General features: G+C 37.5%; 1 protein-coding gene across 14 annotated transcripts in view; it reads right to left on the bottom strand.

The window, feature by feature from the left end:
• Positions 1-24618, bottom strand: part of THADA (THADA armadillo repeat containing) — a 315416-nt gene that overhangs the window by 273529 nt on the left and 17269 nt on the right. For 11 of the 14 annotated variants that reach the window (XM_038394629.2, XM_038394628.2, XM_043511864.1 and 8 more), the window contains exons 7-21: positions 24495-24543; positions 22738-22928; positions 19644-19738; positions 19300-19520; positions 16728-17419; positions 15833-15984; positions 15514-15669; positions 13156-13278; positions 12565-12688; positions 10716-10864; positions 9067-9280; positions 6061-6196; positions 5386-5522; positions 3998-4156; positions 2509-2666 (exon numbers count right to left, since the gene is read on the bottom strand). In XM_038394629.2, the coding sequence (XP_038250557.1) occupies positions 2509-2666; positions 3998-4156; positions 5386-5522; positions 6061-6196; positions 9067-9280; positions 10716-10864; positions 12565-12688; positions 13156-13278; positions 15514-15669; positions 15833-15984; positions 16728-17419; positions 19300-19520; positions 19644-19738; positions 22738-22928; positions 24495-24543 (2756 nt within the window). Of the gene's footprint in view, positions 1-2508; positions 2667-3997; positions 4157-4420; positions 4766-5385; positions 5523-6060; positions 6197-9066; positions 9281-10715; positions 10865-12564; positions 12689-13155; positions 13279-15513; positions 15670-15832; positions 15985-16727; positions 17420-19299; positions 19521-19643; positions 19739-22737; positions 22929-24494; positions 24544-24618 lie in introns of those variants that run through there. The other 3 variants (XM_043511866.1, XM_043511867.1, XM_043511874.1) reach the window with 2 other exon arrangements.

Raw genomic sequence — 24618 nt, forward strand, 5'->3', positions numbered from 1 at the left:
GGCACAATTCAACACAATTAGCAGTCTAAACTCAAGAAAGGCCCAGGACTGGAAAAAAAGGAATATTACAGATCAAAACTGAAAAGGATTGATAGTGCTGTACAAGGTCGTTTGTCCATCAGCTGCTTGTCCTACACACCTGGCTTAGAGCAGTGCTATTAAATTCTCTTTCATGAGTTTTTAAATGGACTTCCATGTACCAGGTAAAAGATGGAGTGAACTTGATATCAAGTAATATAACTTACTAGAAATGGATATCAAGATCCAATTACAAATTAACACACACAGCATCTTCCATGTAAACAAGAGAAATAGCTTATTTGTATTTTATATTGTTGAAAGACATATATTTTCTTTAATATGAAGAGAGCGTTTTAATTCTTCAACTAACTTGTAGGAAATAAATACAGTTTATCTAATAAAATAAGAAGCAGCGGAAATTCAATATGGGGGCAGACAGAGCAAGGAAACTTCCCCTTCCCTTTGTACCACAGTGCAGGGCAAGCCACAACCAGAAAGGAAAGAGCAGGTATCATTACTCCAGGTTCGTGTGACTGCAGGAGCATTAACCAACCCTGCTCCGCATGAACCAGCAGCATTGGGCCCAATGTGGGGAGAAGTGTATGCACCCTTTCCAAGCACAATGGAGCTGCTACTACAGCACACATTGCCCCAGGGCACCAGGGAGAATGCTGAGTGAGAATTCCTCATTGGGGCGTCTACTGCAGCACGTCTGATCCAAAACCTATAAAAGTCAGCAGGAATATTTTCATTTACTTTGGATCAGTGATGCCAGTGGTTTAAAGCCACAATCTGGTGCTGCTACACAAAAAAGAGCTTCAAGTTATGTTTTCTTCTGTTGTTTATACAGATTATGTAATTAAGTCAAACATTATTACACTAAAAATGCACACAAACAGAATAGCCACTAAAGGATTTCAGCGGTTTGATATTTTCATGAAGACAATTTATTAATTAGGATAATACAAAGTTCTGAAGTTAAAAATCCCAAATACTACTACGGCACTATCCAACTTTTTTTTTTTTTTTTTTTTTTTTTTTTAAGACTAAAGAAGAAGTTTCATTTTCTAGCTACAACACACAATTTTATATACTGCATATAGTCAATCAGTCTACATGTATTTTCCTGCTAATCCTAGGTAAATAAAGATTCCACTATTCAACTATTTGACTGAAAAGTCAGTTTATTACTCTTTAAAAAAAATGTAGACATTTTGGTTTATATATGGCATGAAAGCAGAGTCACCTATGAAAATCAGAGTTATGTGTCTAAATACCCTGACAGATACTAATGAAGCAAGCACTAATTGTAGCTGAATTTCCAAGTGAAGATCGGGGTGCCAACTCCAGAGCTGACTAACTCCAAGACACCAATTCCTGTTTGACTTGGAACAGATTAAGAAACATAACAGTGGAGACATATTGCTGTTCTCTCATCTAAACTCCAGAGCTTTGCAACAGTACAAGCACAGCTGCTAACCAGATGCAAACATATGAGCTGGAGACAATGTGTGAATAAAAAAATATTCGCATTATTTCCAAGGCACTGCACACGAGACAGCATAAGAAATCAGATCATCAGCATACTATACTGTTATTTATTTTGTTCTAGAATGTGGTAACACCTTAGGAAAAACTAAATATTTATTTTCAGTTGAAAAAGATTAAACATCAAGTGTGTGCTGCATATTTCAGTTTCCCATGTTGGCAACTGGTTTGTTGAAACCATATGGAAAGGAAAAAGATCATCAATTAAAAACAGAAATCTAATAAATTCAAAATATTCCCAAATAAAATACTTGTGGTAACCTAATTTCTAGTAAACACTGAACTCAAGCCTCTTGAACATTCCCAGGCAGTGTGCTAGTTTTTGTGGTCTTTCAATTTAAAAATGTTGGGGGGAGGAGGTTGAAAGAGGGACCAACCCACAAAATGCCTATAATTTTAATCAACCATATTATGGAGAACATGATATTCAGAAACAATCAACATAATTCTCCCCCCAAAATTACTGAGTATGAAGTCCAAGAAAAGAACATTTTCAACTTAAGTCTGGACTTCTGTGTTTCAAAATGGAAACAAAGACGTTCCATTGAGTCTTAATTCACTAAAATACAGTAAAAGCCATATTTCCAAATTAATGTGCAACCCCGCCCCACACTGGACAGAATGTCAATGGCGGCAGCCTATACCTGGTAAAGGCCCTAACACTACTGAACAAGAATGAACATCTCATGAGTTTGTTAGCAGAATATTAATTCCAGCAATTGTGTACAATTTAATAACTTGTTACTCTATTTTTTCTCATATGTTACAACTACAGTTTTGATTACTTTTGCATGCCAATTTATTGAAAAATAAACAATGTAAAATAAAGAACAAGATATGGAAAAGGTGCATTCACTATCTCCTTGTTTTTCCTCTCCAGAAATGTTAGAAACCTCGTCCAGAAATGCAAGATTTTTTAGTAGAAAGTACTTTTCATACCTGTTCTACTGTTATTAACCCATCAGAAGATTCAGATACAGTCTGTAAAGGCAGAAGTTTACACAGCATCCCTAAAAGCAAGGATATCTCCTTCATACTTCTCCAGCAACATACCAGTACCATTTGAGCTGTTACATCACATGTTTGCCTTTCTTTACCTTAAAAATGAAATAAAATATATGTGCAATATCATATAGCTCAGTTAAATACATTTTAATATAAATTTGTTTCATCATTAGTGCTCCTAAGTTTAACCTTCTTACAAAAATCATTTTAATATGAACAAAATTTTCCATTCTTGAGATTCCTATACTACACTTTTATGCTTGGCATACAAGTTGACAAAAAAATCAGTGTGATATTTTAAAGGGTACAAGTCCTTTGTTTTGGTCAATGAAGCCATTCTATTGACAATAAAACCACACATATAACTAAAAAGAAAAGGAGTACTTGTGGCACCTTAGAGACTAACAAAATAAATTTGTTAGTCTCTAAGGTGCCACAAGTACTCCTTTTCTTTTTGCGGATACAGACTAACACAGCTGCTACTCTGAAACACATAACATCAACTTCAGGATGAAAAGTAAATGTAGGTTTTACTCTGTTTTGGAATTAAGCTTCAATGCCAGTCAGAAATTTATCATTCACCACATCTTATTTGTTTTTAACCTAGATTCAAAGTTTTATGAGACCTTTCATAAGCATAAATGTTTATAACTCAATAGCCCCATCTAGTGTGCATTACATGAACTACAATAAAAAGGGAGTCCAAAACTCTGTATTTACAGTACTGTTTCCATGAAATAAAAAAGCACAGTCAATCCATAACTATTTGAAACTAATGAAAATAAATGAGAGTCACGACATTTGGACCTTTTAGGTTTTTAACTTTAAAAATTGTATAAAATACAACTTTATATTTTAGGGATTATTATGCATCACCTCAAACAAAAAGACTTAAAAAAAAAAAAAAGTATGAAAAACAAAAGTTTAACCCACTGGGGCTGGGTGAATTGTAATTACACAACATACTCTATTATTTTAATAACGGACTCTTCAAAGCAGAGGCTCTTTATTGTATCAGTTCATGAGTAGGTCTTTATTACATTAATAAATTCCCTACCAGCCTTGTATATGCTGGGCAGGGAAACTACACTAGGACCAAAGCAAAAACTGTGTTTAAACCTAGCTTTATATAAAAGTGTTAAAGATTATCTGGCCAGTGTAGACAAGGCAATAGATACTAGGCCAACAGCAAACGACTCATCTTCACTTGTAGCCAGAGAGAGATAATTAACCACAATCTTCTAGAAATACAGTGAATTAACCTTTAAAAGCATGCCCATAAGTAAACTAGCTTCTGACATATTTATTGTAAAAGTGAAATGCTATACATACCAAATAACTTCTAACTTGGATCATTCACAGAAAATTGCTTGTTCTGTGGAATATATCCTGATTTAATTTTAAAAAGCAGCTTCTGAATTACCTCTAATTTCTGGGCAAACATTTTCAACTGGTTCGTTGTCAGTCAGTTTTTCAAAGTCTACTCTGTGGTGTTCTTTCAATATTTTTGCTTGAGTGAAATAATCATTTGTATCTCGTGGCTGTATTTCATGCAGGATCGTCTGCAAACGACCTGCAGTTTCTAAGTTTTAAATAGGAGAATATTTAAGCTAATATTCATCATTTTGACATTTGTCATTCACAACCCCACCCTTCCTCCCCCCTGCCCCCACTCAAACACACACCCTTTTTAGGTACATTACTAGAAAACAGCTGGTTAGTAATAAAAAGCAAATACCTCCCTAATAATCAGTTCTGTCTTTGTTAAGAAAACAGTCTTCCTTTTACTCACTTTGTCATATTTATGCTTCAAACTAATGCTTTCTCACTAGAGTGTGAGAAAATAGGTCCTTTATCCAAGTTAGCTAATGGTTTAAGATTCTGATATTTTAAAATAAAACAACTCAAAAAAAAAAAAAGGTCTGGTACATATCCAAGAACTTTTAAAACAAAAGAAGTTTCTGTTCACTGTTATTTTACAATATCAAACAAGTATAACTAAACTCAACTTCAACAAAAATTGAACGCAGGTAATGCTGCTCACCTTACTCAAAAAAGCAGTGCATAATTTGTAATGAAAGATGCAGCGGCTCAAGTTCATTCATAACTAGTACAGCAAGCCCAGAGTTGCCACAGCTATGAATTGCCATTCCTACAAGTATCGGGGCTCAGCCATGGCACAAATTAAGCACTGCAAAAAAGTAACCTGGCTGATGACAACAGGAGTATTTCACATACATAAATTCAGCAAGATTTGGCCCATACTTTACTGTCTATATTGCTTAGAATTCCCTACCAGGACCAGTATTAGTTTTGTGGGGCCATGTGCAAAGACAGATGCTAACTCAAAGCCTCCACCAATAGCAGAGGTATGCGACTGCTGGCATCTGGGGAATGGATTTATGTCCTAACTCAGCCTCCCTTAAAGTGGTAACAAACTTACTGCCTTCACTGGTCTCTGGGGGACTCAGAAGGATGGTAGCTGATGGGGAAGTTGAATCAGGACGCTGGTCACTAGGGTTAGGGGTAAGGATAAGGGAAGCTCAAAATGGGTAGACTGCAGGTACGTGCTGAAAGAGTGTGACGGAGTGGTCTAATAGGACCAGCCCCAATACATACTGTGTCTTCCTAGGAGGATTTTAAATGCTAATGTACGATTTTTTTAAAGTATTTTTGTCAATTACAAATATATTGCAGACGTTTGATTAAAAACTGTTTGTAACCATTCATAACTTTGGACTTATAAGCATTTAAATTATGTTAAATAAAACTCTAACAACCTCAACTATTGCTAAAATGGATTTCATTTACCCGAATCAGTATCCATTGGAATAAGGCCCTCTGGTGATGAACTCTGGACAATGGGAGATACTACAGACGAAAGTCTGTATGACATTAAAATAAGCTTTGCAACCATCTGCCTCCATTCAATCATCAAGGTCAAGTTACTTTAAGAAAATACAAACAAGGAATTTAAAGTAATTATATATTCAAAACTTCAAGAAATAATTGAAATAAAAATTAACATCTGCACTTTATTATACAATTAATTTTAAATAAGATGTTCCATAAATCAAAATTATGAAGTCCACTCCTATTAAAAAAAAAAAAAAACCTAAACAGTAAAGAATCCAGGCATTAGGGCAGGGGTTCTCAAACTGGGGGTCAGGACCCCCTAGGGGGTTGCAAGGTTATTACATGGGGGGGGTGATGAGCTGTCAGTCCCCACACGAGACCCCGCTTTGCCTCCAGCATTTATAATGGTGTTAAATATATAAAAGAGTGTTTTTAATTTATAAGTGTGGGGGGGGTCACACCGAGAGGCTTGCTATGTGAAAGGGGTACAAAAATTTGAGAACCACTGTATTAGGATTATACACTGCTGATCTTATTGTGAATTAGATGGTATTCTTTCATGTTCTTGTGAATGGCTAAATCTACTTCACTACTGATTTATCACTACACACAGCAGTATGTTTTACTTACTTTAAAGGTAACTGCTGCAAAGCTCCAGTTATACAATGTACTCTCCCGTACATTGGGAATGAAGCTGCTGCTTGCAACAGAGACTTTTCAGCTTGGAATATTTCTCGCTCAAGGTTTGCTAACAAATACTTGATTACTGGAATAAAAAAACATTACACAGAAAAGGAAAATGGTTTTAAATACATATACAGATTAAGCTTGCCAGCAAGACAATTAATGTAAAATGTACAGTAATTGTTCTCTTTAAACTTGTCACTGTCCTTCAAGTTTTTCTCCCCACACATTATCCACATTTTTCATTTACTCAGTGTCCAACAATAAGCTGTCAATTTGCAAGCTTAGCCGGAGTTGACTATTGTCTGTAAAGACTAATGAGCAAACATTATCTTCAGACACAATCACACAGCTCACATTGAAGTCAATGGAAGTAACACACATATTAGAAGGCAGAATTTGCCCTTAAAGAAGGGTTAGTTAAATAACCATCACTTTGGCAGAACATTCAAACTTGGATGCCTCCAATCAGCCACATAAATCCTTATTCCAACATGTAAGTAAGACAAGTGATTTTAAGTTGTACTCAGCCCCTTTTCCATCCTTACTACAACATTTATATTGGGGTGGTGCTGAAAGACAACCACCAGGAGCGCCCAAAACACTGTACTGGAAAGCATCATCACCCCCTCCATACTCTAGGACAAAGGTATCTACATAGAGGCTTTGTCTACACTACCAAGTTTTGTTGCCAAAAACTGCCTTTTGGAAACAAAACAGCAAGAGCGTACACGACAATGGGACTTTTGTTGCGAAAAACGCCCATTTTTGGCGACAAAAAACTTCCACCCCACGAGAGACTTTTGTCTTTTCCCCTCCCTTTATTGTCGACAAAGAGCCAGTGTAGACACTGCTGATTGTTTTGTCGACAGAACTGGCTCCCGCCAGAATCCCACAATGCCTGCCCTGATTGCTCTGCTCAGAGTTTTGATCTCCGCTGCCCTGCAGGCATGCGCCCCTCTCCCTTCAAAGCTCCGGGGAAGTATCTGTGGGCTGCTCCGTTTGGGAAACGGACAAAGAGCAAACCATTGGGATGCTCCTGTTCTGCCCGGCACTAGGAACACAGCAGCAGGCAGACTGCTGCTGCAGCAGGAGGGGGACAGACTGTGGGGCTGTTTTGCCCTTCCTCAGCACGGAGAGCTCACAGAGCTACTCATGCTGCTGCTCTGGGCAGCTGAGGGGCTGTGGGAGAACTGGGAGAGAATCCCAAGATGTGCAGCGATCAGCTCTGCCTTCCCGCAACACTGCGCTGTGGGATACATACCCATGGCGCATTGCTCACTCTGTCAATGATGGTGTCCCCAATGTGGACATGATCTGTCGACAGAGGGAGCAAGTGTGAACACCCTTTGGCGATTTTTGTTTTGTCGACTTTTGGGTGTCGACATAAGTTTTGTCAACAAAACTTGGTAGTGTAGACAAGCCCTAAATCACAGGTGTCAAAAATACTTTAAAAGATTGAGGTACACAGATACTTCAGAATCTAAGACAGACAGATGGATAGGGTTTGTGGCTGGATCCAGCCTATAGGATGCATTTGTGGGGCCCACACAACGTACGTAGGCTGACCGTGCAAAATCTAAGTTTTTGTTTAAAATGATTTCTAGCCCTCATAGCTGCAATGAAAACCTTCCAAATGCGAACAGAACGTACCTAACACAGTGCTGTGTGTCTGAGCTTGCAGATCACTTGATACAATGATTCCGAGGAGTAAACTCCCCTGCCTAATTACTGGGGGGGGGGAGGTGTTAACTCTCAAGCCTAAAGGCATTTTAAATATAAATACTATTTTGTTGCTTATTTTAGCAGTGGAGTGCTGAAGAGGTTGAGATTTAAGCTGACACAGATCATGGGGAGGCAATAAAGAGTTGCTGCAGGAAAAAAAACAAAGGAAAAACAGCAGAAGAGACTATGAAAAGAAAGAGAAAAAAAATGGCAGAAACAGCAGCGAAGCCAAAAAGTACACATTTTCACACTGAGTAATGCAGAGAGCAATGATAAAGTACCGAGTAAACAAATAAAATCTTATTTACTGCATATAGGATATACTCTACCATTGACTTCTGTGCAAACTGCTCATTGGTGTCAGTGTGGAATATGTTTCAGAGTAGTAGCCGTGTTAGTCTGTATTCGCAAAAAGAAAAAGAGTACTTGTGGCACCTTAGAGACTAACAAATATGTTATGTGGAATATGGTGTGGAGGAAGGAGAGAACGTCTTCTGAAGTTTTAACCCAAGCCCATATGCAAATGGAATTCAGCCCTCTCCAGAGAATAAGTCTAACACCCCCTGCTCCAAGTTAAGAAGATGGGTGAGAAAAATTGTGAGGCTCAGAGCAAGAAAAAGACCAGGCCCTTGCTTTGTACCCGTCTTTTATAGTTACAGGGGCAACCACAGGCCATTAGGAATTCAGCAGGACTTTAATAGGAGCTGCTGGTGCTTGGCACCACTGAAAAAAAATCAGGCACTTACTTTAGGAGTCAAAACATTACTTAAGGTGCTTTTGAGATGCCAGGTTTAAAAATTTGGCCTGAGACTATAGGAGGTTCTACAGAATTTATGACTTCCCAATCTTAGTACTTAAAAAGACTATTAGGGGCCGAGAGCAGTTTGTCAACAAGAAAGCCCAAGCTTTCAGTATGAATAAGGGATAGGCAGTGGAGCATTATAGGGCTACATCTTGTGCAGGAGAGAGGGGCCAGTTTTCTGTCCTACAGTACATGACTGGGGTAGGGGTTAGGGCAGGTTGCCATCCTTGAGTTGATCTGCAAGGCCTATCAACTCTCAAACTGTTCTATTTATACTAAGTATAATGCTTAAATCTAACCTAATTTCATAGAAAGTTTAGGTACATTTCTTCTTTCTGGAATGCCCATAACAATAGCCAGCAAGAAAATAAGATGAAGGCTTCTAAACAAACAAATCCAAAAAGTTTCTGTTCCTCAGAACTAACCAGCTAAAGTGTTCTTTTCCATAGTGCTTGCAGACATATCCTCATTTATCTGAAATGTATGTGCAACCTGTTGATATTTTAAGCAGACATTCAGTAGCCCTTTATGATGTATTAAAAAGTTCAGCAAATATGAGGCAGTAACACAGTCATAGGGTTTGGTACTTATGCTAAGATCCATGGCTGCTTGAAATAAGAGATGTAGATTTTCAGAATCCTGAAATAAAAAAAATACAGGTTCAGTAATTTTCAATATACATTTTTCTTGAGTTTGCATATCAATGGTGCTAATTGTTTTAATTCAAACCCTTTGGGATCTGATTTTCAGTGACTTCACTGGAATGCATTTTCTCACAGGTATCTGTTTTGTATACCAACTACCTACCGTATGTCAAGACAGGGATTTGCACAAGCACATTTTCTAACATTCAGCAAATGCATACCTACAGATCTATTGAAAATAAGACTCTTCATATATAAAATAGTGCTCAGACACTTCAAAACATTATGAAAACAAAACATGTTCTTCTGCATTTTAACTGGTAACAGACTTTACACAGAAAAAGCCCTATGCAGATTATTATAAAAGAGCACAACATATACTGTGCAGCACACACACAAAAACAATAAAAAACAAAGAGCAGCTGCCCAATGATTTGTTTATACCTTCCAAATCAAGCTTTTTCAGGGTAATAAATGGCAAAAATTAAATAAACCAGAATCAGATTAATTAAGGGGACAATTTGCAGACAATAAAGGCAGCAGCTTGAAAAATAAATTTAAAACCAGCCACAAAGAACCAGTGTAAGGGTGAAAGACCAAGAGCTGAATGTTGTAGGTACAACAGTAGCGAGTCAAATGCCTCAGCAATATCCTTCAAAAGGAAGGCACAGTGGAGGAAAATAGAGGGCACGGAGAGTCAATACATTTCACTCTTTAGTGCCTTCCTTCCTGGGATTCCTTACCTAGTGATAGGCAAAGCACATACTGTGTTCATGTCATCCACCACTAAAATGAAACACTGCAGGGGTGAAGGCAGAAGCAGCTTAACAACACATAGCAACACAATATTTAAAAGCAGAAAGTAACAAAGTATCTTTTTTCAACTGATATTAATGGGGGAATTTAGATACTCAGCATATAACCACCCAACTTGGAACTTTGCCAGAACACCCGGGTCACTAACCCTATTCTAATCAGCGCGTGCCACAGGATCTTCAATGACCTGGTTTGGTCCTCGGATTCTACACTTCTTCAGGAAAACAGCCTCTTCAACAACACAGTGTCTCAAACATGCTGGAGATTGAAAACTGGCACCTCTTGAACCACCCATATCACTAATACTTTCAAAGTAGTGACTTGGCCTGACCCCTTCTTAATTTATGAGATATGATACAATCACAGTACAAGGCCATGCGGCCGCAAGTCACTTTCTTAAGGTTCCTTTCCCTTCCCTACTACATTTTACTCCTATTCTTCCAACCAATGAGGCAAAAAAGGATATCAGACCAAAAACACATGCTACTGTGAAACTGATCATCACATTTTGATCTTCTCCATTTGATGTGCGGTCTGTGTTCTTGATAAAACAATTAAAATGGTAAGTATGATTTTTAGGGAATTCGTATCTTTAAACTAAAATTGTGTCATACCTGTAAATCTAACATATCATGTAGTTTCATAAGAAGTTCAAATGCTAAAACTTTTACTTCCTCAAAAGTGCTGGCAAAACACTGGATTAGAGTTTGAACACGGGTAGAATCAATCTCTTGAGCCAACTGAAAGACTGCTTGCGTCTGACCTGTTCAAAGAAATCGATGTTGCCATTATGCTTTGTTATCACACAACAAGAATTTGTATTCCACTTTTATTTAATGGAACTACTGCAAACCCTAAGGGCTTGTCTACATAGTGGGATAATGCATGCTACGGGAGTTTGATTTCTAACGCACATGAATTTGTTGAGCATTAACTGGTCTATGTAGACCCTGCTGGTGGGCACTCAATGTTCCCTAGTTAAACATTTAATATGAGTCAGCAGGATCTACATGGATCGATTAATGCTCAACACATTAGTATGCACCATCCCACAATGAAGACAAGTTCTAAGACTGTGTTAGAGCTAAACAGACTAATGCATTATTTCAACATACAGAGTTTTCCTATCACTGCCTACAAATCAATTTGTATTGTTTAAAAAAATATATTTTTTTAAATATTTGTATTGTTGTATTGTATCAATTTGTATTGTTTAAAAAAGTAAGCCCTAGAGAGTACAAAAGGTACTTACCACATTAAAAACAAAAATTCTAATATTCTCAAAGCTCAGACTTGCCAACTCTCGCCATGTTAGCTTTCCTTAAAGCTCTAGCCATGTAATTAGGTAAGAAACTCAAATTTCTTTTTTAAAAGAAAGCTTCTAGCTCTTATGACTTTGAAAAAAAGATTGAAAATGTGACCAGATTGAACTCTAAATGCTCATAAAACCATAAAAGCTAAAAAATAAAATAAAATTTAAAAAAAAGAATTACAAATATTTTTTCTTAAAAAAAAAAACAAACAAACCGCAAGATGATATTTGGGGCTGACTACCTATGACTGACTACTTGGGATAAACAGGAATGAAGCAACAGACTCAAAAGTGCATACTGTTTTGAAAAGCACACTTTTACTCCTACATATAAGATCATAAGATTAGCTAAATTTTTAATATAGTCCAGTCTAAAAATATTGTCTAGTTCCTGAATTCATTAGTATATCTTCAGTCTGGTCTCCATGACTTCTGAAAGCCTATATAACACCTCCCACTACGACTTGATGTTCACAAGAGTGTTTTAGGAAAGTAAGATTAATTCATTCATAGAGATGTTTTGGGGAAGAGGAAAATGTAGCAAGAATTTAATGAGCCATTCTGCTCTCTTGCTCAAATAACACTTAGCTTTTTCTAGATAATTTTTACAAACCATTTATTTTTAAGTTGCTCATACAATCTAAACACAGAATTTACTAATTATAAACACTTCAAACAGGCTCCTATTATGAATACTTTAGAATGTTCGAATAATCCTGATACTGAAAAAAATAATGTCTCAACACTTTAACAGTTACCAGCACAGAACATGAGCAATCACCTAATTAAAAAAAACATTCCCCATTTTAGTGCGCAGTACTCCGAGAACCCAATATCATTTGAGTTTTTTCAAATCTAACAAACAGTTTTTATGGTCTTGGTATTTTAACTGCAGCATGTTCGATTTCCCATAGTTTCTGAAAACTGCATTTATCATCCCTTAATTTACACTTATTCCAAAACCAGAATTTTCTTATTCTATTGACACCTTCATTTTATTTAAAGAACAAACAATATAGCAAACTGCACCTGAAGTGTAAATTTTGCAAAACTGACACAGAAATTGAGTATGCAATTAATCAGTGCACTGTTGTAAGCAAGCCCATTTTTTAACCCTACCATTGCCCCACCATGAAAGTCAAACACCTCACCTTCTGTAGCAGAAAATATTTCTGCTATTGATCCCAAAATAGTTAATGAAGAAAATCTGGTTGGATGGGAGGAGCCAGGAAACAGGGCTTCAAAAAGTTTGTCACATATAGATGAAATGAAATCCTGAAGATTACAAAAGGCATGTACTGAGTATAGTTTGCATGCTATGCATATTAATTAAAATTTATTGAAAAATAAGAGACAAGATGACATCCACACAGTTATGACGTCCAACACAGTGGGCAAAAAATTAGCGCTGGCCAGCTAATTGAAAACTCTTTCCACAAAAATAAAACAAAACAAAAATAAAGTAGCAATAGAAGCACTTTCAAAAAGTGTTTTTGCCCCAAACCAGGAAAAGATTTCATAAAAAATTCCATTGTGGGAAAACCAAAATGGAATTTTTGGTTTCCCAGCTGCCTAGCTTAAAAAGTGAAATTGAGAAGAACCTTCCAGGCAGGCAGCTGGATATCCTTCCTTTTTGATTTTCCTGATTGTGTTATGAGAATTAGTAGTTAATGCTTTTCAAGTGCTATAAAAATGCTAAGTATTATTATTATTAGACTTCTTGTAACAGCTCCTATACTTACTTTATACTGCTGTAAAGTTGCAAAATGATCCCATTTAGCTGATTCTTTAATTAATTCTTGTTTGGTTTTATTTTGCTCCAGTTTATAAAGTACCTGGGAACTTTCTTGAATTCTGCAGAACAACTTTTAAACACAAGCAAAATGTAGTTGATCAGGCACACACTAAAGTATGACTAATAGCAGATTTAAACAAACATTTGGGCATAGTTTTCAGGTTTAGTTGCTCATAGTTTCAAAAAGTGTACAAGTTCATGCACCATGTAATAATCATACTACTGACATCATTCCTTGATTCTCCCCTTTCCACTCTGATCTGCCCCTTTCTTCTGCTAGCACAAATCTAGATACCACATGCACCTCCTCCATCCCTACCCCCACTTCTAACCTCACACCCATTCCCCTCCTCCCCTTCTCTTGCTGTCTCTGGAATGCCCACTCTGTAAAAAGTTCATAGCCACTTCTTTATATCTTATTCCCTTCAGCTCCTTAATCCTTACAACTCTCTCTTCCTTCTCCCACATCATATATGCAGAAGTTTCATATTTCCTGTCCTCCTCTAACCTTTCCACTTGCCCCCATGACCTCATCCCATCCTATCTTCTGATTGCTCTCACATCCACTCTTATCCCCTACCTTACTCTTCTCCTTTACCTGTCACCCTCCTCTGGTTCTCTCTTTTCTTGACAATACTAGCATGTTTTAGTCTCTCCCACGTGTAACCCCACTTGCCTCTCCAACTACCACTCCATCTCACTGAACGTTAAACTCACTGAACATGTGATCTACAATCACCGCCTGGAGTTCCTCTCCTCCAATTCCATGCTAGACCCATTCCAATTCACCTTCTGCCCCTTGCACTCCTCTGAAACTGCCTTTGCAAATTCTCTATCATCCTCTTCCTAGCCAAAGCTCAGAACCAGCACTCTGTCCTCATCCTCATGTCGCCCAACACAGTGCCTTGACCTGTCAGCCACCTTTAACATGGTCAACAATGCTCTTCTTAAAATGTTGTCTTCTCTTGAATTTCATGACTCTGTCCTTTTCCTGTTTCTCCTTTTACTTCTCTGATTACTTCTCCAGCACACCTTTCAGAGGATGCTCCTTCATCCCCTCTCCAACTTTCTCAGTGGCTTTGTCCACAGGGCTTTGTCCTTGGTCCCCATCTCTTCTCCCACAACATCTTATCTCTGGGTAGTCTCATCTGCAAGCACAAATTAAACTCTCTTCCCTATGCTGACAACTCGCAGATTAAACTTTTCTATTCCAGACCCATCTTCTCTGTCCAAACTAAAATCTCAGCCTGTCTCTGACATCTCCCCATGCATGTCTAGCCATCAGCCCAAACGGAACACGACAAAAACAGTGCTCTTAATCTTTACCCTGAAGCCCACCTCTCTCCTTCATGCCCAATTTTGTCAGCCATTGTGCACACCACTACCAACATGCTGGTCGTTCAGTCTGTTCAAGCTGTAACCTGGGCATCCTCTTCAATTCAGTTCTTTCTCTAGCTCTTCAGATGCCAGTTATGTCTACATTTTGCAGATTATTTCTGCATAATCCCTCTCAGTTTTGGCTTTTTCTACCCATCCATTCAGATGTCTCGATTACAACAACATCCCTTGACAAATGCAGTCTTCCTCTGCTCATATCCATTCAGAATACTGCTACAAAGATCATTCTTCTAGTCCATTGTTTTGACCATGTCACCCTTCTTTGAATCCTTCCACTGGCACCCCTACCCTTATCATGAAGAAAAGCTGCTTTTCTTCAGTTCCTTCACAGCCTATCGCCACTCTACCTACTTCTCAATTCACTAATCGAAGTGTCAACTTCTGTCTCCAATTGGACAATGTTATCAGCCTCCATCATCCACTTGTTAAATTTTCAAACAAGCACCTTTGTTGGTTTCTCCCATGCTGCCCCTCATGCTTGAGAGGAGCTCTCCATAAACATCTTCAAATATACCGCATTATCCTCCTCAAAACTTTTCATCAAGTTTTTTGTAGGCATCATGGTACAAAAGGAAGACCGATAATGCACTGATACCACTGATTAAAATGTTGATGAATATTGTCTCAATGTTTTCTTTTACTCTCCCATCTCTCTTTTACCTTGTATTTAGATTGCAAGCTCTTAGGTGCAGGGATCATCTGTTTGTTCTGGGTTTGTACAGTACCTAACACAATGGGGCCTGATCCACAACTAAACCTTTTAAGCATTACCGGATCACAAATAGTACATATTTCAGTTGAAAGAACAGTCTCCATTTTATAACATGCTAAGAGACTTGATTTTAAACAGTGTAAAAAATGATAAATACATGGGCTTTACTACATATTGTTTATTCTTGATGATTACCTTTTTTAATAGGGAACAAATCTGCTGCCTCACTGCAGGAGATTGGCTGTTCAAATTGTAGGTAATAAAAAACTGAATTAGCTGCATCTCTTCCATAGTCAAGATTTCTGTGCTCCGATGAGTTTCACAAAGCAAACCTAAAGCATCAATGCGAACCTACAAAACATTCCAAAGTGAAGTATAGACTTTTTTTTTGTTTTTACTTGGAATAAATACTTGAAACAGAAAGTTTGTATAATGATACTGAAATAAAACAAAACATTGTAAGGCTAACCAAGTCTTCAAACTTTAATGCACAAAAATAACTTTCTTCATCTACCTGATTATGCTGATGAACTAAACCTTGCTTTACACATCCAGTTGATAGGAGACCATCCCTCATGATATCTCTAAATTGTAAATGTCCATGAGCTCTAGATGTTCTCAGGCACGCCATCAATGCTCCAAGAGCACCTCTGGTATTGCAAGAGCCTAAAAAAAAATAATAATAATAATTTCTGTTGTATTGACACATTACTGGTTGGAATGTCAATACTCTACTTCAGGCATCCCCCACCTTTCTAGTCTGTGGGTGACATCCTAAGAGAAGGATCTTCTCCTGGATCCAATCAGGTCCCCCATTCCTTATTCCAACTACCATCAGAAACGGCTCAGAGAATCAACAGCAGCAGTTCACAAAACCACTCTGAGAACCACCACCAAACCATGTAGCTACAACAGCACGAAACACCTTTTAATCACTGCCCATTGTAACAAAAATATTTTATGAAAAGTGAACTACAAAGCTTACTGATTTGTTTCCTCTACACTTGTTGTGTGCAAGTGTTTATAAGAAATATGACAAAATATACATAAATACTGTAGAAGTTTATATTCATTTTATAACTAAAAACTAATAAATAAGGAAACTATTAGGCAGGCTTAATTTAAAAAAAATACAAGTAAAGCTAGAGTGACATTTTGTTTTATGGTGAGGGTGCGAAAACATAACTTAAAGTGGAGAAGTTTATATATGCACTTATATATGCACTCAGCCATCACTGTAAATTCCTCTCAGCTATGCTGAGAGCAATTAAGGAAAGCTTGGAATTTCTTGCCCTGCCTCTCCCACTTATTAATTCCAAGAAAAAAAACACAAATCAGAAATCATATCTCTACAATTGCTGCAGCTTATCTAAACATCTGAACTATAAATATTAAGTTTATTTTCTTACCAATATTAGCATCAGCTGAAGCCTGAAGAATTTTAATCATGTAGCTCAGACTGTCAGGGCTACATTTCAGCAGTTTGGGTAAATAGTAATCTATTACATAAGTAGTTTGGTCAGGATTTCCTTCACACAATATTAAAAGAAGAGGAGATACCCATGCGTCATGCCAGTGATTAATCCAGATGGTTTTTTGAAATGCAGATATTAGATGACTCTTGTGATTTATAAACATGGTTTCCAAAAGATCACTTGCATAAGGTGCAAGAGTCTGATCACTCATTACATCCAAGATTTGCGCTGGGATTGTTCTGTCCACTGTTAAAATATTTTCAACACCCACACACTCCACAAGACAGCCAAGTGAAGCATATTTCCCTTTAACATGCCATTCTAAACTTAGCAAGCTCTCCGTCAACATTGACAAGAAAGGGTCTGATTTTGCAACAGATCCTTTAAGAGTGGCTTGGTGTATCCGCAGGATATTCTTGAATATCAACTTGGCCTGGTGTCTAACAACATCCAAAGGATGTTCCCAATGCGTGTACACATATTCCAGCAGTTTCCCAGTTGTGTTGGAGTTTCCATTAAGACTGCATTTTAGATTTTGGGAGCTTGATTCAAGGACATCCAATGCTGAATTAGTCCAGATAGCTAAGATTCTAGATAAAGATACTGCCATATTGGATTCTTTTAATCTTTAAAAGAAGAAAAAGAAAAAATCTGCAGTGTTCCCATTTGTCATTATCTACTCAGTATTACTTATTAAATATTGCTTTACATTTTTAAAGCACTAAAAAAACATTAATTCATAATATCCCTCCTCCGCCTTCCCCTTTGGCAAGTAAGGAAACAGTGACCACACACTATAGGTAGGAAAACTGAGGCTGAGAAGTTAAGTGACAAGTCACACTGAGTCAATGGCAGGATCAGAACTCAAATTCCATGCTCAGTCCACTAACCAGCACTTCTCAACCTTTTTGATACCAGGGACCAGTTTGCTGCCTTCCTAAATTGTGACAGGGAGATCTCAGGGACCGGTGCAGGTCCATGCACCAGTTGTTGAGAAACACTGCAATAACCCACCCTGTCTTCTTTACCATGGATTATTATCACTGCTAGAATTCCCTGACAAATAGTCTTGACAAATAGCCTTAACTTAAAAATAGTATTGAATGGCTATTTGGACTAAGCCCATAAGAAATTGAAAAGGAGTACTTGTGGCACCTTAGAGACTAACAAATTTATTAGAGCATAAGCTTTCGTGAGCTACAGCTCACTTCATCGGATGCATTTGGTGTTTTTTTCCACCAAATGCATCCGATGAAGTGAGCTGTAGCTCACGAAAGCTTATGCTCTAATAAATTTGTTAGTCTCTAAGGTGCCACAAGTACTCCTTTTCTTTTTGCGAATACAGACTAACACGGCTGCTACTCTGAAATAAGAAATTGAGTATTTGTTGATATCTGAACAGCTTTACTATTTTTCATATAATTACTTTTCAAATAAAAGGATAAATGTTTTCTTTGTTACAAGAAAATTAAAAATTGAACAGAGTATAGTAATGACGCAATGTAAAAAACAGTAACCACCTCCTTGGCCCCTTAGGTAGGGAGGATGGAGCTGGATATGGGATATATTTTAATCTACATTTTAATAGGGATGACAATTTTAAAGGGTCATCAAGTACTCAAAGCTTGTATCCACATAATTCATCACATTTTAAGAGTTCCACTCCTTTTATTCTGTAAGAAAATAAGAATCTTTGGTAGAAAAAATGAAGTCTAGCAAATAAGATTTACATTCATAGAACGTCAGGATTGGAAGGGACCTCAGGAGGTCATCTAGTCCAACCCCCTGCTCAAAACCAGGACTAATCCCCAACTAAATCATCCCAGCAAGGGCTCTGTCAAGCCTGACCTTAAAAACTTCTAAGGAAGGAGATTCCACCACCTTCCTAGGCAATGCATTCCAGTGTTTCACCACCCTCCTAGTAAAAAAGTTTTTCCTAATATCCAACCTAAACCTCCCCCATTGCAACTTGAAACGGTTACTCCTTGTTCTGTCACCTGCTACCACTGAGAACAGTCTAGATCCATCCTCTTTGGAACCACCTTTCAGGTAGTTGAAAGCAGCTATCAAATCCCCCCTCATTCTTCTCTTCCGCAGACTAAACAATCCTAGTTCCCTCAGCCTCTCCTCATTATGATGTAAGGACTGAGTCTGCCACACTTTCTCAGGCAGAGTAATCCCTTACTCCAACACTAGTCCTACTGAAATCAAAAGAAAAAAATACGTATTTCCACATTTCAGGAAACAGTGGAAAACTGTGAACACATCTAGGCAATGAAATATGCAAATATTTTATTTATTTTATAATTGATATCATTAGGATTACTCAGAATAAGGTATTAAAGGTGGCAAAAACTTGGACAAGAGGAATAGTAATTAAATTTCCAACTTTAGAAAAGGATATGGACTGCAGGACATTGTTAGTGGTATGGTTTCAGTGACAGAAATGAACTTGTAAGAGGTCAGAAAAAAGTTAATAAAATAGCATTAAAAAATATAGACCTACTGTGAAGCCAAAGATAACAAAACCAACGGAATATCTAAGAGTAATTTCTCTCCATTTTCACCCATACTGCCATTCTTCCACTCTAACATGGCCAGCGCTCCATGACAAAGGAAGAGGAGGACTGAATCAGAGAGCTCTTCAGTACAGAGGCTCCCACAGCTGCTCACAAACCACTCTGGTACACTAGCACATTTCACTGAGCGGAGGAGCAAGTCACTGACCTACAAAAGCAAAAGCAATTAATGCCAGTCTTATTGAATAATTACAAATAGAACATTAAAGTACCTAATAATTGGTAGCAGTAAATATATATAGCTTTATTTTAAGAGAAGAAACATACTTACCAAACAAGGTAACTTTTCAACAGGCTCAAACATAGTCTTAATAAAGAGAATGACAGCCAATCCTGAGGTAGTCTGAACAGTAGGCAAGAGACCTTCTTTATGATAGATAGAAAAAAAACAAACATTCTTTATTGTACAATGCTTGCTCTATTTGATAGAAACTATTAAAACTGTAAATATGCTATTTTAATTTTTCTAGACAATTTACAATTATTTACATAGCCTGCATTACCACAGTATCTGAGCTCCTTGTATTAATGAACTTAAACTTAAAATACTCAAATGAAGTAGGAAAATATTATCCCCATACAGATGGGGGAAAACAGATATTAAGTGACTTGCCCAAATTCACAAAGGAAGTCTCTGGTAGTATCTGCTATGTTCATGTTATAAATTTACAATAAAATATACTGTAAGCAAAATTTCTAAAGGCAATAGAGATGATTACTTATAAGAAAATAAGAAAGAACATAAAAATGGCCAAACTGGATCAGAGTGTTGTAAGTTGCTACCAGTGTGGTACTCTGCTCTTGTTCGATGATGATAACAGTCGGCTGTGTGCATGTTCCCTCTGTGCGCTGCCCCAGCCCTGCGCAGATAGCTAACACAGCAGACCCTGAGAGAATCCCCAAAGACCACAGACTCTAGTAAGGTACGAAGGAACCCGAGCCAGGTTTATTGTCAAACAAAGCACATTAATAGTTCCCTATAGACTCTACAAGGCATACTACGAATTTGTGCTCCCTGGCAATTGACACAGCTCAGTCAGTGGAGGGACACTCCACTGCCTCCTAGGCTGGACAAAGATATGCGCGCCGGGACCTACTTTTATACCGTTGCCAGACAGGTTACTCATCATAGTTCAAACAAATCTATCCATCATGTTGTCCTTTTGACCCTGTCATTAAGATGCACCTGCCTGTTCCTTGTTATGTCTGTGGAATGTTCTGCAGCCGTCTTGGCACAAGTTCCTCTCATTAGCACTTATGTGTGTGTCTGCACGTACTTCTAACAACCTTTTCTTGCAAACTTCTGTGAGTGGGACCTGCCTCTGGCTCACAGCCCAGCTTTGCTTATTACTGCCTTTGTACTTTGGTTCAGGCTTTACTTTGTTTCAGGCTTCTGGCCTCAGACTGGGCCTCTGATACAAGAATATATGTTTCAGGGCCTCCTCTTACTACACAGACAAATGGTCCATCTAGCCCAGTATCCTGTCTCCCAACAGTGGCCAATCCCAGGTGCTCCAGAGGGAATGAACAAAACAGACAGACAATCATCGAGTGACCCTGTCATCCACTCCCAGCTTCTGGCAATCAGATGCTAGGGACACTCAGAGCCTAACCTCCAATAAGTTATTTAATTCTTTTTTGAACCCAGTTATACTTTTGGCCTTCACAATATTCCCTGGCAATGAGTTCCATAGGTTAACTACGTGTTGTGCGAAGAAGTACTATCTTTTGTTTGTTTTAAACCTGAGGCCTATTAATTCCTGCTTCTTGTGTTATATGAAGGAGTAAATAAAACTTTCTTATTACACACCATTCACAATTTTATAAACCTCTATCATATCCCCTCTTAGTCGACTCTTTTTGAGACTGAAAAGTCCCAGTCTTATTAATCTCTCCTCATATGGAAGCTATTCCATACCCTTCATAATTTTTGTTGCCATTCACTATACCTTTTCCAACTCCAATCATTTTTGAGATGGGGTAACCAGAACTACATACAGTATTCAAGATTTGGGTGTACCAAGGATTTATACGGTGGAATTATGGTATTTTCTGTCTTATTAGCTCTCCATTTCCTAATGGTTTCTAACATTGTGTTAACTTTGACTGCCACTGCACATTGAACAGATGTTTTCAGAGAACTATCCATGATAACTCGAAGATCTCTTTCTTGAGTGGTAACAGCTCATTTAGATCCCATCATTTTATATGCATAATTGCAATGATTATGTTTTCCAATGTGCACTACTTTGCATTTATCTACACTGGGCAACAAAATGGCAGATGAAATTCAATCACCCAGTTTTGTGAGATCCCTTTGCAACTGTTCTCAATCTGCTCTGGATATAACTATCTTGCATAGTTTAGTATCGTCTGCAAAATTTTGCCACCTCACTACTTACCCTTTTTCCATATCATTTATGAATATGTTGAGCAGCACTGGTCCCACTGCAGATCCCTGGGGGACACCATTATTTACCTCTCTCCATTTTCAGAATGGATCATTTATTCCTACCCTTTGTTTCTGATCTTTTAATCAGTTACGGATCCATGAGAGAACCTTCCCTCCTATCCCATGACTGCTTACTTTGCTTAAGAGCCTTTGGTGAGGGATTTTCTCAAAGGCTTCCTGAAAATTCAAGTACACTATATCCACTGGATCACCCTTCTTTTCATGTTTGTTGAAAGAAAGGATCAAAGAATTCTCTCAAAGAATTCTAATAGATTGGGGAGGCATGATTTCCCTTTATAAAAGCAATGTTGACTCTTCCCCAACAAATCGTGTCCATCTGTGTGTCCAATAATTCTATTCTTTACTATAGTTTCAACCAATTTGCCTGATACTGAAATTAGGCTTACTGGCCTGTAATTGCCAGGATCGCCTCTAGAGCCTTTTTAAAAAATTGGTGTCACATTAGCTATCTTCCAGTCATCTGGCATAGAAGCTGAATTAAATGATAGATTACATACCACAGTTAGTATTTCTGCAATATTGCCATATGTGCTTCTGATAGCACAATCCTGTATTTATTTAGTACAAATTTTCTGCACACATAAAAAGATCTGGCAATGCTCACTGAAGCTATTTTTTTGAAGTCTGAAAGGTAACAGAAATGCCATTCACTCATCAAAAATATCTATTCATTATAATTGATAAGTCTCATTTCTCCATCTATAAATTCTGCTCATTCTGAATTGATGATAGGAGTAAGACTGGGATCTTAGTAAGCTACCAAAATCAGTACAACGCTCAGTGACTTAAACCGAAGGAGGACAAGTCCAAAAGACAAGTTTTTCAACAAAGAACTATTTCAGTTTCTTACTAAGAACAAACTTTATAGTATTTAAAAACTGCTGATACTTACCATCCATTAAAAAGTTTGTGAAGCTCTTCACTAAACCACACATACTTTGCCAAACAAGAGAACTGGGTTTCTTCCAAAGATTTCCCTGAAAATTTTCTTGTACTTTCTGTAGTAACATCATTGAAACTTTAATGGCCACCAATAAATCATGCATCAGTCGAGTTTCAGCAATACTATTTCCACTAAGCTTTCTGAAAAAGAAAAAAAAATGCAAATAAAGTCAACTAAAATTTGTATTTCCCCCAGGCAAATATTTTGCCAAAGTTACAGAAAAGAAAGTTATTTACTTTTTTCTATTCACTGAGAATATAATAAAAATAAAACAGGAAGCTAAGTCCAAGGCATTTTCATTTTTGTTTTTCACAAAAACAAAAAACAAAACAAAAAAAACCACACTCCTTGCATGCTGGTTAAACAAATGCATAAACTTTGTGAAACAAATCTCATCAGTCTTCATATTGTTACAATCAATTATATTAATCACAAAACAGCTACAAACATTTCAGTTTCTTTTGATATTTTATCTAAGTCAAGATAAAAAATGATTACAGCAGGAGTTAACAAACCTGGAACAGGGAAAGTCAAGTGGAATACTAAAAACTCATCATGGAAAAGATTTTATTCAGCCCTTGCTATGTAAACTAAGGTTCCATTCTCATTAATATCAAGAAAAGAATGGACCAATAAGTGTTTAGCAAGAGTGCATAAGGAACATAAAAGAGTGATGTACTGTCTCAACTTTCCAAAGAATCCCAATTCATTATGATGGAACTTGGGTTTCACCTTTTCAGTATTACATCGTAAGTTAACGGGACAAACTCCTCTCTACTCTTCCACTTTTCCTCTTCTACTATTAATTATGAAAATACAGCATTCAGATGTCTGTTAGGTGGACCTTCTACCAACCTTCCCATTGAGCTGTGTACACAGTAACAATGCAATGGAGTCTAGGGTATTCTCAATTCCAGAGTGCTACTGGTTATAAGAGACATACACCACTACATGCACAACTCAACTGTAGATGCACAAAGCACATATAAAGCCCACCTTAGTCAGCTGAACTCCAATTTCAGTATGAGTATGAGAGAGGGGAATTGACACAGTGTTTAATCCCTTTCACTACCCCTAGGAAAGCATGATCCCCCAACCCGAAGTACAACTATCAAACAACTTATTCGGTTGAATCTACCAAATGCACGGTTACAAAGAAACCAGCAGTTTCAATGGTAGTCTGTGTTTAAAATGGACAAATTCTATTATGTCCTTTTTAGGTTCCTGAGCAAATTCCAATGACAACCACTCACTAATCTGATAACAACACTAAATTAAAACAAAAAAGTCACATAGGAAATGGAAGACCACATTATACATATTTCTCTGTACAGTTTGGTTCAATGGTATTCATGAACTACACAGTTCAGATCCAGTTTTGTAATGAAGACAGTATGCACAACTTACAGGTCTCCCTTAAGATTGGCAGCTATAGCACAGTCCACTCTATGGCTCTTATACTGCCACATCCTGGTTTTCTGCCTCCTGCCTTCCTCTACATTCCAGCATGCACCGGGATGGGATAAGAAACTCCTTACCCTTCTTGTTTTACGTGGCATAGTACTGCACACATCAACTTTATCACTATGGCATTTACATTATTAATAGATTTATGGTCACCAGAAAGAATATTCATAGTCAACTGCATCTTCCACACAGAGTGGATTTAAAATAGCTAAATACATTTCACATTTAATTTCACTTGCCTGTTTTCCTCCTGTATTTCAACGAGAGACTTCTGCAGAAACTGAAGAACTATTAAAAATAAATTATAGTAAGAAATTATTTTGTTTAAACACAGACTGAACTGCAAATATAAATTGGTCCCAC

The sequence above is a fragment of the Dermochelys coriacea genome, chromosome 3 (assembly GCF_009764565.3).
Source record: "Dermochelys coriacea isolate rDerCor1 chromosome 3, rDerCor1.pri.v4, whole genome shotgun sequence".
Lineage (NCBI taxonomy): Eukaryota > Metazoa > Chordata > Testudines > Dermochelyidae > Dermochelys > Dermochelys coriacea.